This window comes from Hemiscyllium ocellatum, chromosome 21 (genome assembly GCF_020745735.1).
Source record: "Hemiscyllium ocellatum isolate sHemOce1 chromosome 21, sHemOce1.pat.X.cur, whole genome shotgun sequence".
NCBI lineage: Eukaryota > Metazoa > Chordata > Chondrichthyes > Orectolobiformes > Hemiscylliidae > Hemiscyllium > Hemiscyllium ocellatum.
The window spans coordinates 22,581,492-22,597,651 of record NC_083421.1 but is presented as its reverse complement, the minus strand read 5'-3'; the positions used below and the strand labels follow the sequence as shown (position 1 = coordinate 22,597,651).

The window sequence follows — 16,160 nt, the reverse complement described above, 5'->3', positions numbered from 1 at the left end:
CATTCCAAATTGTCCATGCTGAGCAGATATCCCAACCCATATCTCTCCAAACCCTTCCTATTCATATACCCAGCCAGCTGGCTTTGCAATGGTACTAGCCTCCATCACTTTCTCCGGGAGCTCATTCCACACATACCACCCTCTGAAAAAAAAAGTCTTCGGTCCCTTTTATATCTTTGCTTTCTCACCCTAAATCTATGCCCTCTAGTTCTGGCCTCCTCCTTCCCTTCCCCCCTTGTATTTATCCTATTCATACCCCTCATGACTTTATAAACCTTGAAGGTCACCCCACAGCTCCAGGGAAAATTGACTATTCAATCTCATTAGGAAGCAAATTATTAAAAATTGAGACCAAAGTGTGGCTCAATACTTGCCCATGGCTAGTACATGACAAAGACAGACTAGTCAAAAAGAGACTACTTGGATCAGTGGTGAGCACTGCCACCTCAACAGGAGTTTGATCACTGCAAACTCCACATGGACATTCCTGGTGCCTGCATTTAGATTAACATTTAATTGTTGGATATGTAGCAGAAAGCAAGTTCTGGTTTACTTTTGAGAACCAGTTTGATCTGGTCATGTAAAATTAACTTTGTCCCTACACTAGTGAATAAATAGGAATGTGTAGTCTTTTCCTTGATACTTTAATTACTGCATGGTTGGACTCAATGGAATTTTACACAATGAGCAAATAGAACTTCCAGCTGGAATTGGCACTTTACAGAACAGCAGCAAACCACAGCAAGCAGGAAGATGGATATCTGGAGCAAGCCAATTGTTTTAAGTAGTGGTGTTTGATACAGTGGCAGTCTCTACAGGACTTGAGAGAGATGTATAAAGCAAGCTTTTGCACCAAGCAAAACTTTTGGCTTAAGCTAGAGGCATTTTGGGCTTTATGTCCTTAGTCCAGGAGCTTTCAACATTTGCTGTTCTAGCTGGTCTGGAATGAAACAAACCAGTCATGAAAATTTAAACACTGGAATGTAATACATCTGGACAGAACAAAGAAAATACAACCACAATAGAAAGCTTGAGTGTCAATTCTTTGACAGGAATTAATGAGGTAAACCATAATTCATGGGGTACATGTCATCAGATGGCTCTAAATTTAAAACTACAGGCCTGATCTTTTATGCTCCTTCATGCAGTTCAAAGTATCCATGTTCTTGCAGCTGCCCCAATATCCACAAGATCACAAATAAGTCAAAAGAAAAAAATTGTGCTGTGCTAGTTTAATGGTCAAACATGATTTTACAGGAGCAGTGTCCATACAAATGTCTCAGAACATCAGTTAAACAGCTTAAATTTGGATAGTGACACTGAAGTTGCCAACAAAACATGATGTTTGCACATTTTGCCTGGAGTGCTGGCAGTTACTGTCTCAAAAGTTACTTTCAACCTTAGCAGAAGTTTGGAATGAGTTTGCTCTACAGCACTAGGGCTGCCACTGCCAGAAAACTCAGGTAGAGTTGGTAGGTTCACAGCTGGAATTTGATTGCTCTAGGAACACAAACATCTTCAGAAAAATCAGGAAAATGCAAAAAGCTTTGAAATATTTTGCCCAATTTACAGCATGATATTTGACAGTGTTAAGAAATAAGGCTGTGGCAACCCTACTGAATAGGTATAATAGCAACAATCTTCTGCATCAATAGTGACACTGATTCATACTTCATAATTTTCACTTTCACAATGATTTCTGGCCAAAAACAAGAGGTCTTAAAATGATCACTCCCTTAATTGGTGGATAAAATTTATGGACTGTAAAAATCTCATGATGAAAAGGCAGTCAGTCTTCGAGACATGCCAGTGTCTCTACTTTTAAGCTCTGCTTACGGATACAAGACCAGGTTATCAGCCTGGCTATTGATCCACATCTGAGTGGCAGTAGATCTCACTAGTTACGTTCAAAGGGTCTGTATCAAACCTCCCAACTCCATGTTCCTTGACCAGGTCAAATGTGGCAGACCTGGTAGTAATTTCTTAACTGGGGCAACTGCCAGGACTCCTCCTTCCAAAAAGAAAGTTTATTTCAAGGGGAGAAGATTAACAGAACCCACAAGTATCACATGAATATGGTGATTCCAATTATGCAAGTCAATGCTGCAGATACCACCAGGCTACAATTAAAATTTTACAGTTTCAAAGATAGAAATGCAGAACACATGAATAGTGTAAAGTATAAGAAAAAAGACATTAGACAAGTCTCAATGAAATTTTTAGCTCTGACCACAATACTGCTTAGGCAACTTCTTCATCCTCCTCAAATTCACCCTCTTCCTCAGCTGTAGCATCCTGATATTGCTGGTACTCAGATACCAGGTCATTCATGTTGCTCTCAGCTTCTGTGAACTCCATCTCATCCATGCCCTCACCAGTGTACCAATGCAAGAAGGCTTTCCTCCTGAACATGGCAGTAAACTGCTCAGAGATGCGTTTAAACAGCTCTTGGATGGCTGTACTGTTGCCAATAAAGGTGGCAGACATCTTGAGGCCTCTGGGTGGGATGTCACAGACAGCAGTCTTGACATTATTGGGGATCCATTCAACAAAATAGCTGCTGTTTTTGTTCTGGACGTTCAACATCTGTTCATCCACCTCTTTCATGGACATGCGACCTCGGAAAATGGCAGCAACGGTCAGGTAGCGGCCGTGTCGAGGGTCACAGGCTGCCATCATGTTCTTGGCGTCAAACATCTGTTGGGTAAGCTCAGGTACTGTCAGGGCACGGTAATGCTGGCTACCACGGCTTGTCAGAGGAGCAAAACCTGGGATGAAGAAGTGCAGGCGGGGGAAGGGGACCATGTTCACTGCTAGTTTACGCAGGTCAGCGTTGAGCTGACCAGGGAAACGTAGACAGGTTGTTACACCACTCATGGTGGCTGATACAAGGTGGTTCAGGTCACCATAAGTGGGAGTTGTGAGCTTGAGGGTTCTGAAACAGATGTCATACAGAGCCTCGTTGTCAATACAGAAGGTCTCATCTGTGTTCTCTACAAGCTGATGGACAGAGAGAGTTGCATTATAAGGCTCTACTACAGTGTCTGACACTTTTGGTGAAGGCACAACGCTGAAGGTATTCATGATTCTGTCTGGGTATTCTTCACGGATTTTACTAATGAGGAGTGTGCCCATGCCAGAGCCAGTACCACCACCCAGTGAATGGGTAAGCTGGAATCCCTGGAGGCAATCACACCCCTCAGCCTCCTTCCTCACCACATCCAGAACAGAGTCAACTAGTTCAGCTCCTTCTGTATAGTGACCTTTGGCCCAGTTGTTCCCAGCACCACTTTGCCCTGAAACAAAGGATGCCATGTTTTTAGTAAATTACATTTTGCAACAAAGGTAAGATTTAATTTTGCAGCTAGTACTAAAAGTGTGCAATTAAATTACATTGCTGGGTACACCCTTCATTCACATAGGGCAACAGCAATCTCTACCAGGAACTAGTCACTCATTACAGTTCAGATGCAGTTAATTGGATTGTGCACTTGAGGCAAAAAGTAGTGAAAGAATTGAGTAAGTGAAAATACCTTTTAGTAGATAGCCAGAGTTCAGCTCTTAAGCTGAAACTATTGCAATGTCTGATTTCATTAAAAATGCTGAAACCATACAGATTAGAATTTTTGACAAGTGTAGGACATGAATCACTGGCTGGCCAGTATTTTAATGCTTGCATCTAGCTGCCCTTGAAAGTAGTGGCAAGCTAATTTTCTTGACTCAGCAATCCACATTTGTGGGTTGACCCCCAATGCCCTTTGGGTACAATTCCAGGATTTTGTCCCAACAGTCAAGGAATGGCAATATTTCCAACTCAAGATGGGTGAGTGACTTGCAGGGGGTAATGTTCCCATATATCTGCTGCTCTTGTCCTTCTAAAGTACTTAGTGGGTTGGAGGAACTGAATTTCTGCGGTGCATCTTGTAGGAAGACACTGCAGCTACCATGGAGAGGAGAGTGGATGCAGTGCCAATCAAGCAGGCTACTTTGTCCTGGATGGTGACAAGCTTTGGGTCAGCTTCAACAGCACACTAGACTCCTGATGTGTGGATGATGGGCAGGCTTTGGGCAGTCAGTTACTTGCTGCCCTGTTCTAGCCTCTGACCTGCTCTTATAGCCGGAGTGTTAGGCTGATTGACAGAAAGCAGAGGTAGAACTGACAGCACAAATGATCTCCTTCAGATACGGAGGAGATGCACACATCAACAGGGCCCAGAGAGATCAAGTCAAGATTTGTATTCTTATCAATGAAAAGGGATAAGCCTGTGAAATGGAGGGGATCATGATCCCTATCTAAACAGGATAATCTTGACATACATGTAAGAATTAATAAAGTAGTGACATACTTCCACAGGTTTATGGAAGTACCATTTAACTTTTCTAAATGTTTTAACCCATCTAGAGACAACTCAAATTTTAGCACATTACCCTTAATTGAGACCAGTAGCACTTTACAAGAGCTACCAGCTGTCTCAGCTATTTACACAAGCTTCACTTACCAAACACAAAGTTATCTGGCCTGAAGATCTGACCAAATGGCCCAGAACGTACAGAGTCCATAGTACCAGGTTCCAGGTCCACAAGGATAGCACGAGGAACATATTTGCCACCTATTGAAAGTTTGTAGGGTTAGATTACTGCTACATAGCAAGCTCAAATCAAAAATAGGTAACAGACAAAGGAGTACCTGAAGCTTCATTATAGTAGACATTAATCCTCTCCAACTGCAGGTCAGTGTCACCATGGTAGGTTCCAGTGGGATCAATGCCATGTTCATCACTGATAACTTCCCAAAACTGAAGACAGAATATTAAAACATCAAGCTCATGTTGTGGCTAATACACGTCTACAATTATAATTCCAGGCTGAATGAGCAAACTACTTTTAGCACTTTAATAAAAAAGGATGCGCATCTGCTCCCACTGACTTGAAATACATTTGTTGCATAGCACTTTTCTCTGCACTGGTGATGAATTATCTGTGGGTGAATGAGAATTTATTTTCACTGACCTTGTAAACATCTGACATTAAGTGGAAACAATGAAAGCTATTTCTATCCTTTGGAAAGCTCCTTCTAGCCACAAAGAGGAAAACTATTAGTACAGCAAGCTTGCGCAGTCTAATAGTGAGCAAGTCACCATCATGTTAAAGGAATTACTGTTGTAACCACAAAGCAGACTACTTTTGAAGAAAAGCAATCCTGAGCCAGGTCATATTTTCAGACTTAAGGGTCTTTGCCTCTTTTCTTCACGTTTAGTGTGATGGCTTGGATCACTTAAGTAAACATACCACTACCAAGGTTGCAGATGAATAAATAGGTAATACGCAAAAAAAACCTAGTCAGCAAAGGGATTCAGACCAGATGAGGCAAAAAACTAAGATTGAATTAATAAGGAAAGCTGGGTTAGGCACATTGGGAGGAAGATTTAAATGGAAAATAAACCTTAGGAATGATATAATGGCATTGGAGATTGTACCATATACAATAATGATACCTGGACTTGAAGTTATGTTTGGAGTCAGGAGTAATGCACTGCCTGCAGTGATAAGTCACCTATTCAAGACAGGAGTTTCTCAGTACTGTATCTGTGAAATTCACTACCATAAGGGCTGCAGATACTATTGAGCATATGCAAGGCTGTGATGTATGAATTTTTAAGTAATGAGAATCAATTAGAGGCAGAAAAGTTAATTTAGGAACATCAGATGAACCAGTTTTATTGAATGATGAAGCAGACAGTGGTCTAATGGCCTACTGCTCATTTATCTTAGGGTCTTGTATCTGGTAGCAAGCCTCTTTCAAACAGTTCTGTTCACCTTCTAAAAGCATCCCTATGCAATGCTCCTGCATCCACAGTCCTGTTATTTTTATAATATCCCACACTAAATTCTGCTAAGTTATTGTATTTAGTCAGATGTGGGCCTCTGTTCTGTCACCTCCAATTTAAATCAAATGGGGGAAAAACAATCTTAAATGTTGTGTAGTGTGTAATGTACCTTTAAGAGGGTGAAAGCTGGTAAGGACTGACTGAAAGTGTATGGTTGTGAAACAAATAGCTGGAGGGGCATTGCCATGGTACACAAATTTGAATTCAGCCAGTTTAAATTATGCCCATAGATATCAAAACCCAATCAAATTTGAATGTTTTGATGACATCAAACCAACAAGATGGTCTGATGTTTGGGGCGGGGGGGTATATAAAAATCAGGTATTTTTGAACAGCTGGGGAGAACTGAACAGCAAAGAGCAGCCCAACCAACTGCTAGCAATAGCTCTCTGAAAAGGTACTGTCTGTAAGAAAGTCATTCATTATAAGAATCTACAGAGAAAGTTGTAAACATCTGAAGACAACTGGTTCTGAAATGTGTTTTTGTAACTCTTAAAAATTGGGATTTTCTTTAAAAAAGAGAACAGTACTGTAGAGGGAGGGGTAAAATATAGGTTTGAGAGAAAAGATTTGCTTCATTTTAGGTATAATTCAGAATTCACCATCCAGCCAAGATTTTGATAGCTTTAAAACTAAAGTAGCTATTAGAGGCTATTTTAACATGCTCTTCCATCCAGGTCTTCTACTTAAAATTTTTTCTGCACTCCATCAACCCTTACCATAGATCTCTCATTGCAAACCTCCATTACCAGAGGACAACTTGCCATCATTGTGCCCACATTCCCCATAATCACTTAATACAAATTGAACTCTTTCTGGGATGTATGCAGCTTGCTTCGCAAGATTTAATGCAAACTATCTTTTACATTTCAGATTTCAGTAATTACTGCCCTTGACAAAATTTTGCAAGCATGAACACCCAAATTAGCAGTTAATGACAGTTACAGTAATTCTACTAAGCCAGGTGACAGAAGATCCACAATAATCTTAGTTTAATATTGAAATGTTAAAATATTATGTTAAAAAATCTGATGTGATATAATAAACTGTTTCCTTGCAACAGACCCTCCCAAACTCCATACAACAATTTAGTCTTCCTTTCCACTCAACTGGGTTAATAAATGAAAGTGAATGCTCAACTGAAGTCAAGGGCAATTTAGTGCTTTAAACCCAAAACTCAGTGCAAGTACCAATATATATAGTATGCGATGGGACAAAAGCACATCAGCTCTTACTTGATATTTAAGTGGCAAAACTCCAAGAATTTTTCATACAAAAAAATGTATCTGCAATCACTATTCAATACTTTAAAAGGCCTAATTTATAACACCAACTTAAAAGTAGAGAATGCAAGTGTTGAAAATAGGTCAATTCCTGATATTTGGTATCAGGTAATTGCCATCCCACTAACAGCATCTTTTTACAAAACATTGCTGTTAAGTGACCTTTCTACATCAATGTTTTAAGTTTTCAAAATGATGTCAGAGCTCAAAAGTCAATTTGCTCATACAAAGTATCCTATACCTAATGTCCAATAAAGTCTCATGGGTGAAATATCAGCCTGATGGTAAAAGCAGTTAAAATGGCAGAGAATTCATAGAAGCATTCCAACTAAGAATCTTAGATTAGTGATCCACATTAGTGTGAGAGCTTGTTTTATGCACTTCATTACAGCAATGACTACAGTTCAAACAAGTGGCTGAGAATGTCTTGAAGGGCCTGTTTCCCTCTTCACACCACCGATCCCCTTTCCAGGAGCCAAGCTAAAATCTTGTAGTTGAAACATTTCTTCAGCAGCATTGAGAAATAGTTTTAAGTCTAGAAATTTGAATCAGTTACTACGAGTGCAAGCCAATTAAATCATGAAGATCAAATCAATCAAGTTGTATTCAAACTTAAGACAATGAGTCATTGCTGTACCAAGCACCAAATCTACCAGTCTTCCACAAGTTCACTGCACAATTACATTTTTCCAAATCTTAAGATCTGGCAAATCGTCAGAAGAGTTCATGGTAAGCATTAGTTTGGCTCTACAGAGGCATTGTAATGGGTAGTAATCTTGAGACACCAAGTGCACCTGTTAACAGTGCTTCAGATAACAGGCCTCCATTTTAGTAGCAGATATCTATCAACTGGAAAAGGGTGTCATCTTCAATTAAGAACCCACCTGCAAAAGGGTGGATACTGCACCCAGTTAGACGTCACTGTCAAGCTTAATAGCATCCTCTATCCCAATTCATTAACTAACGCAACTTTGATAAGAAACTCTCAAAAATGAAGAGGACTACAGTCGCATCGTTTAATCTAGTGTCAAACCAACTCCACTTTAGAAAAAAATATTCCTAATGAAGGCGTGAACTTCTTCCTAATTAAAATTATCGAACTTCCACGAGGGTTAACTAAGCCCCATCCTGAAATATCAGCATCGTTAAGTTTACCAAAAAAACACCGTGAAAGAGCAGCACGCTGATAAAATCCCCACAAAGGGAGGCGCCCTTCTCTTTGTAATTCCCAGCAACGTTGATCAAAACCCAACTAAATCACCAAAAAAAAATGCAGCCTGCGCGTTTCCCGCTGCAATAACCGGTTACTCCGACTTTAGTTAATAAACCCATAAGAAAAAAAAGGGGAAGCTCCGACTGGGATTAATCACCTCCCACCCCAGAAACAACACCGTTGATCAGGCGACATTAGAGATGCCGGATGCACGTTGACGGCGCTGCCCACGATCTTAATCATCAACGCGGGATTACTCCCGCGGACTAACCCTCATGAGAGAGGGGGGTGGGAGGGAGAAGAGAGCCCGAACCCCACCCCAAACCCACCCCCCACCCTCAGCCACCGAGGCCGGTTGGAGCCGGGCTCCCCGCAGAGGCCGATGCCGCCCATCCCCCGTCCCACACACGCAGCACAATCAGGGAGTGGCGCTGCAGGGCGGCCATGCTGGAAAGCCGCGGTGCAACTAGGCCGCGCCGCGCCGCCCAGCCCTGCCCAGCCACCAACAACCACACACCTTGGCCCCGATCTGATTGCCGCACTGGCCGGCCTGAACGTGCACGATCTCCCTCATCCTGTCTGCTTTGAGGGGGCTATTGGAGGCTAATTTTAGTTTTTCTCCTTATTCCAAACGCTCCTCCCCCACTGCACCGACCACAAAAGACCGAGAAGCGCAAAGTGCAGTGCTGCCGCCCGCGCGGCGCCTTTTATTGTAGCCCTGTTTATCCCGCCCACTCCAGCTCTGTCTGATGCTGATTTGTCCATATTCTTGTCTATCATATAAGGCGTCCTGCCGCCCTTGGCTCTGATTGCTCAGCCTGCTTGTCCATCAATGTACCGCGCCCATTGCGCTGGTGTTCGCAGTGTTTCGTCTTCCATTGGCTGGACTCTGCTGCCTGGCCCGGAACAGCCCCTCCCATTCATGGCTGCATTATGGCATTTTTAGCTGCACTTGCCTTTGCAGCATATGCAAAGTATAACGCACAATGGACTGATTGCAACAACCGCACGGTTGTTTGAGCATTTTTTTCAAAATTGCATTTTTATGTTTAAATACTTTGCTTATATTTGTTTATGCATATTCACATTTGCGGGTTTTACATAGTTTTCGTCATCGGTCGGCAAATACGCGAGACTTGTCTGCTTCATCTCATTCAATGCAGCAGATTCATGATTTCCAATGTATTATTTGTCCTGTTAAAAATAATAACTTGCATTAATGCAACACTTTCCATCAATATCAGACATCTCAAAGGGTTTTGCGGACAATCAGGGAAGGAGGCCATTCAAAACCATTGCTCACTCTCCGAATGAACATCTCAACTGGTGCAATCCTATCACTATCATTCTATCACTCAGCCAATTTGGTGACCACGTTGTAAACCGAAGTGCCTTTTGAATTGTCGTCATACAGAAGCTAATATATACACAACAAATTCCCAAAAACTGTAAAGTGATGAAGGCCAGATAGTTATTATTATGAATGAGGGGTGGATATTCTAAAGAGGAAAACGTGAGGTCTGCAGATGCTGGAGTTTCAGAGCTGAAAAGGTGTTGCTGGAAAAGCGCAGCAGGTCAGGCAGCATCCAAGGAACAGGAAATTCGACGTTTCGGGCACAAGCCCTTCATCAGGAAGAGGAGCCCTTCCTGATGAAGGGCTTGTGCCCGAAACGTCGAATTTCCTGTTCCTTGGATGCTGCCTGACCTGCTGCGCTTCTCCAGCAACACATTTTCAGCTCTGGATATTCTAAAGTACATTAAGACTAATACCCCTGGTCTTACACATATATAAAGTAGGAGTAGTAGTAGACCACATCGCCTCACAAGCCTGCTCAACATTAAGTAAGATCATGGTTGGTACCATTATTCCACATGCTCACCTACCCCGATAATACTTCACTCCCTTGCTCATCAGGAATCTATCTACTTCCGCCTTAATAATATTCAAAATCTTAGTTTTTATCTCTTTTTCTCAGAGAGGACTGTTTGTCTTCTCATCCTTGGCAAATTGAATCCAAAATTGACTGAATGGTAGGAGACAGAAGGTGATGGTAGAAGGTTGTGTGACAGACAAGGGATAGTGCTGGGCCCCTTTGTGTAATACGTATAAATACCATAAATTTCCAATGTATTATTGTATGTGGGAGGATGGTATGTAAGTTTGGTGATGACACAAAGTTTGGCTGAATGGTTAATAGTGTGAAAGAATGTCTTTAGTTATAGGAAGGTTATTTGGTTATTAGGGCGGCATGGTGGCTCAGTAGTCGCCCCTGCTGCCTCACAGCGCCAGGGATTGGGTTCAATTCCAGCCTCAGGCAACTGTCTGTGTGGAGTTTGACATTGTCCCCGTGTCTGCGTGAGTTTCCGCTGGTTTCCTCCCACAGACCAAAGATGTGCAAGTTAGGTGGTTTGTCCATGCTAAATTGCCTATACGTTTCAGCAATGTGTAGGTTAGATGTGTTAGCCATAGGAAATGCAGAGATAGGATAGGGGGATGGATCTGGGTGGAATGCTCTTCGGAGGCTGGTGAGGACTTGTTGGGCCGAATAGCCTGTTTCCATGCTGTGGGGATTCTATGAGGTTAAGATTTCGATCGGTTGGAGAAATGGACAGATCAATAGCAGATGGAATTTAACCCATAAAAGTATGAGCTGATGCACTTGGAAGCAGTAACAAGACAAGGGAGTCTTCAATGAATGGCAGAATACTTAGGAGCTCATAGGAACAGAGGAATTTAGGTGTTAGGTGGTAGGACAGATTAATAGGGTGATTTTTAGTGTTTTTTAGATTCAAGGTTTATTGTCACATACTCAAGTATAGGAGCACAGTTGAAAGTGTACAAGGTTGCTATTCCTTTTAGGTTCAAAAATAGACAAATAAGTTTAAAAGTTCATTACTGCAGTTCTTCTCTGTATAAAGTAGAAAAATAATAAAGTTAACAATTAAACATTACAGTCTTTTCTTAAGCCGTGGGCCTGCAGGCACTCGACACTAGGCTCTCCTATGAGGGCTTGGTCTTTCCTGCTGAGTCTCACTGAGGATCTGAAAATGTGTTGCTGGAAAAACGCAGCAGGTCAGACAGCATCCAAGGAACAGGGGATTCGATGTTTCGGGCATAAGCCCTTCTTCAGGATCCCACTGAGGATCGCCAGCCACTTCACCACCAACTGCCATCCAGGCTCGTGCTGGGCCCCAGCCGCTGCCATGCTCCATCAACTCTACTGCCTCCATGACCAAGCTCTCTCCAGAAGGTAAGTAAAAAAAAGAGAAAAACATGAGAAAAACTGATGAAATGGATGAGATTCAGGCTCAAGAGCCCAGATGCTGCCTCCTCCACTGCCATCATCTTTAGAAGGCATAGGAGACACTTGTTTTATCAGTGGTACAGTAGATTACAAGAGCAGGGAGGTTATGTTGGAGGATTACAATTTAGGTAGGATTACAATATTTCTGTCTTTTCTGAATCCTTTCAGGGCTTTCCTTTCCTGTGTGTTGAGGGTGTTCCCTTCATTCTTCCTGCTTAGTGCTGGTGCTACTGTCAGTCTGCTGACCTGCTGGGTTTCTTCAGTAAGTCCGTTGTCTTTCAGGATTGATTCCATTGCTGCTAGAAAATCCTTTTAGTCTGCCTTCTTGCAGTTGTAGTTCATTCCTCGTACTAGGCTGGCTTTTTCCATGTCTGTGAGTGGTTGGCCTGATAGCTTCTTTATCCAGGTTTCTGAATTGTCTGTGTTATTCTTGTGTGCCAGCTTGTCCAGTTTTTCTTGTAGGGCTAGTCTTTTCTTTGTCTTGGTCTGCTGTTGCGTTAGACCCTTTGTCATCATGAAACAGAACAAATTGAATTAAACCCACAAACTCATAAACAACATCCTTACTGGTATAACATTTACCAAAGATGAAGAGAACAATAACAGACTACCCTTCTTGGATTTCACAATGGAAAGAACAACCAGTGGAAGCCTGCAGACCAGAGTCTACAGGAAAGCCACACACACAGACCAGATACTCAACTACAGAGCAATCATCCCAACACCCACAAACGGAGCTGAATCAGGACATTATTTAAATAAGCCGCAACACACTGCAGCACCTAGAGACTATGAGCAGCCAAAGAAAAATACCTATACAATGTGTTCAAGAACAACAGGTACCCGATAAGCACAGTCCGCTGATTCTTAAACAACAAATCTAACAGGAAGACACAACATGCCCAGAGACTCTAGCCAAACTACCACACATCAAAGACATCTTGGTGATGATGACTAGACTACTCCAACCCTAGACATCATAGTAGCCCACAAACCTTCCAACACACTGAAACAGGTACTGATGAAACTAAAGGACTCCGTAACAAGAACCAGCAAAATGAGTCTGTCCCCATGACTTGTCCTACCTGCCTATCTTCTTTTCCACCTATCCACTTCACCCTCCTCCCTGACCTATCACCTTCATCTCCTCCCCCACTCATCTATTGTACTCAATGCTACTTTCTCCCCACCCCACCCTCCTCTCATTTATCTCTCCACCCTTTTGGCACTCTGCCTGTATTCCTGAAGAAGGGCTTTTACCCGAAGCGCGATTTTACTGCTCCTCGGATGCTGTCTGAATTGCTGTGCTTTTTCAGCACCACTCTAATCTAGAATCTGGTTTCCAGCAGCTGCAGTCATTGTTTTTACCCAGCAAAATGAACGTCACATACAAATAACCTGCAAGGACTGTACCAAAGACTACATCGGACAGACAGGCATGAAACTAGCCACCAGGGTACACGAACACCAACTAGCCATCAAAGAACACGACTAACTATCACTAGTGTCCTTACACACAGACGAAGAGAGACACCAGTTTGACTGGGACAATACATCCATTCTAGGACAGGCTAAATAAAGACACACACAGGATTTCCTAGAGGCCTTGCCTTCAAACTGGAACTCCGTTAACAAACACATTGATTTGGACCCCATTTACCAACACCTCAAAAAACGTATCAGAAGTGATATCACCCACCTTAACAGACCAAGACACATAAATAGAAAGTGGGACACAACACCAGCGCTTCAACAGAGGCTCACTGATGATGTTACCTAGCATAGTGATGAAATGTCTGAAAACAAATCTACCAGTTCAGCGAACAAACGTACAAACAGAACCACAACCTGAGCTACAAATCTTCTCAAAAATCTTTGTAATTTCTTGCAGTCTTGGACAGAGCAGTTGACTTACCCTGCTGTGATGTATCCAGATAGGATGTTTTCTATGGTGCATCTATTAAAGTTGGTAAGAATCATGTGGACGCACTGAATTTTCTTAGTCACCATACTATCGGAAAGCTGTGATTGAACTGGAGGGGATGCACAGGAGATTCACCAGGAACGTGCCTGATTTGGAACATTTTAGCTACAAAGAGAGGCTGATTAGGTTTGGGCTGTTTTCTTGACAGGAGAGAAGGCTAAGGGGCAGATATGATTGAGGCATATATGATTATGAGGGGCATGGACAAGGTAGATAGGAAGCAGCTGTCCCCCTCGTTTGAATGGTTAATAATGAGTGGGCATAATTTTAATGTGAAGGACAGGAGGGTTAGAAAGGACTTGAAGAAAAATATTTTCACCCAGAGGGTAATGGGAATTTGGACTGTCGTGGAGCATACTAGAGACAAAAAAAACCTGCAGATGCTGGAATCCAAAATAGACAAGCAGGAGGCAGGAGGCTGGAAGAACATGGCAAGCCAGGTAGCATCAGGAGGTGGATAAGTCAACGTTTCAGGTGTAACCCTTCTTCAGGACTGTGGCCCCAATCCTTCCAGCCTTCTGCCTGTCTTTCGAGGGTAGTAGAGGCAGGAAACCTCACATCATTAAAAATGTACGTGGATGAACAGGTAAAATGTGATAACGTTCAAGGCTATGGGCTGAGTGCTGAAAAGTAGGGTTAGTGTAGATAGGTCAGCTCAGGGTTGCAGGGCCTAATCTGTGTTGTAAGACTCTAGACTCTATCTTAAATGGATTACCCCTTATTTTTAAACAGAAGTCCTAGTTAGATCCATAGAACCATAGAAATATACAGCACAAGAGGGGGTCATTTGGCCCATCTTGTCCATGCCAACCCAAAGACATACCTAGGTGCCCTTTCTAATCCCATCTTCCTGCACACGGTCCACAGCCCTGTAGCTTACAGCACTTGGAATTCAGATCCAGGTACTTTTTAAAAGAGTTTAGAGTGTTAGCCTCCATCACTAGCTCAGGTAATGAACTCCAGACACCTATCACCCTCTGCATAAAAAAATGTTTTTCTTCACACTGTCCCAAATCCTTCTGCCATTTAGCTTGAATCTATGATCCTGGGTTTTGAACTCTCTGCCAAGGGAAAAAGGTTCTTCCTGTCTACTATCTCTCTCTACCCCTCACAAGTTTGTATACCTTAATCATGTCACCCCCTCAGCTCTCTGTTCCAAGGAAAAAAACCCCAACCTCTCCGATCTCTGCTCGTAGCTACAATTCTCCAGCCCTGGCAACATTCTGGTAAATATTTTTTTGCACTCTTTCCAGAACAATTATGTCCTTCCTGTAGTGTGGTAACCAGAACTGCACACCAGTTGTGGCCTCACTAATGTGTTATGCAGTTTCCTCATTATTACCCAACCAAACAAAGACAAGTCTAATACAATTAAAAGTAGATCCTTGGGCAGTGTTGTAGAATGGAGAGACTCTATCTAATCCTCAGCAGCAACAACACATCTAAAACCTTAGCAGAAAGCATGATATCTCCAGCATCTGCTAAGGTTTTAGATGTGTAGTTGCTGCTGAGGAGTTGATTCACGCAAAGAGAGTGTGCAAGAAGAACCACGACCTACACAAAGAGAAATTCCTACAATATTAGCAGTAAATCATTAATTCTTCATCAGTATATTCTTTACTCTTCTCACTTAATTCATTCAAAGACGAACTATTACTTCGCTCTCCCTTTGTTGCATCAGTATAAAATACAAATGTACAATTCTTCAGAGGACCTGATCGATCTTCATTCAATCATGTGGGAGCAAGTAGCAACTTAACCATTTTCCAAACTGGTACAAAGAGACAAAAGAAGGTGTAAACTTATGTCCAATGATTTGGATGTGAACATAGGAAGTATAGTTAGTAAGTTTGCAGGTGACAACAAAATTGGAGGTGTAGTTGAGAGTGAAGGAGGTTGTCTCAGAGTACAGCGGGATCTTCATCAGATGGGTCAATGAGCCAAGTGTGGCAGATGGATGTGATAAATGTGAGGTGCTGCATTTTGGAAAAACAAATCAGGGCAGGACTTCTACACTTAATGGTAAGGTCCTGTGAAGTGTTGCTGAATAAAGAGAGCTTGAATTGCAGGTTCATAGTTCCTTGAAAGAGGAGTCTCAGGTAGGTAGGATAGTGAAGAAGGCATTTAGTATATTTTCCTTTATTGGTCAGAGCATCGCGTATAGGAGTTGGGAGGTCACATTGTGGCTGTTCAGGACATTGGTTAGGCCACTTTTGGAATATTGTATGCAATTCTGGTCTCCCTCCAAGAAGAAAGATGTTGTGAAACTTGAAAGGGTTCAGAAAAGATTTACAAGGATGTTGCCAGAGTTGAAGGGTTTGAGCTATAGGGAAAGGCTGAATAGGCTGTCGCTGTTTTCTCTGCAGCATCGAAGACTGAGGGGCGACCCTCTAGAGGTTTATAAAATCACGAGGGGCATGGAAAGTGTAAATAGACAAAGTCTTTTCCCTGGGGTGGGGGAGTCCAGAACTAGAGGGCATAGGTTTA

At 42.3% G+C, this 16,160-nt stretch overlaps 1 protein-coding gene across 1 annotated transcript; it reads right to left on the bottom strand.

Moving 5' to 3' along the window:
• Positions 1–1,217: 1,217 nt before the first annotated feature.
• Positions 1,218–9,074, bottom strand: LOC132825793 (tubulin beta chain-like). Its single transcript, XM_060841273.1, has 4 exons — positions 8,902–9,074; positions 4,688–4,796; positions 4,500–4,610; positions 1,218–3,296 (listed from the first exon to the last, which is right to left on the bottom strand). Exons 1-4 carry the CDS (start codon positions 8,956–8,958, stop codon positions 2,242–2,244), a joined length of 1,332 nt encoding a protein of 443 aa, XP_060697256.1. The 5' UTR covers positions 8,959–9,074; the 3' UTR covers positions 1,218–2,241.
• Between the last annotated feature and the right edge of the window lie 7,086 nt (positions 9,075–16,160).

What these genes read in the sequence shown, in the direction of transcription:
- LOC132825793 (XM_060841273.1), bottom strand. Translation starts at nt 8,958, where the DNA reads ATGAGGGAGATCGTGCACGTTCAGGCCGGCCAGTGCGGCAATCAGATC. An exon ending in CTACTATAATGAAGCTTCAG is followed by an intron (nt 4,611 to 4,687) that starts GTACTCCTTTGT and finishes AACTTTCAATAG; the next exon opens with GTGGCAAATATGTTCCTCGT. An exon ending in GCCAGATAACTTTGTGTTTG is followed by an intron (nt 3,297 to 4,499) that starts GTAAGTGAAGCT and finishes CCTTTGTTTCAG; the next exon opens with GGCAAAGTGGTGCTGGGAAC.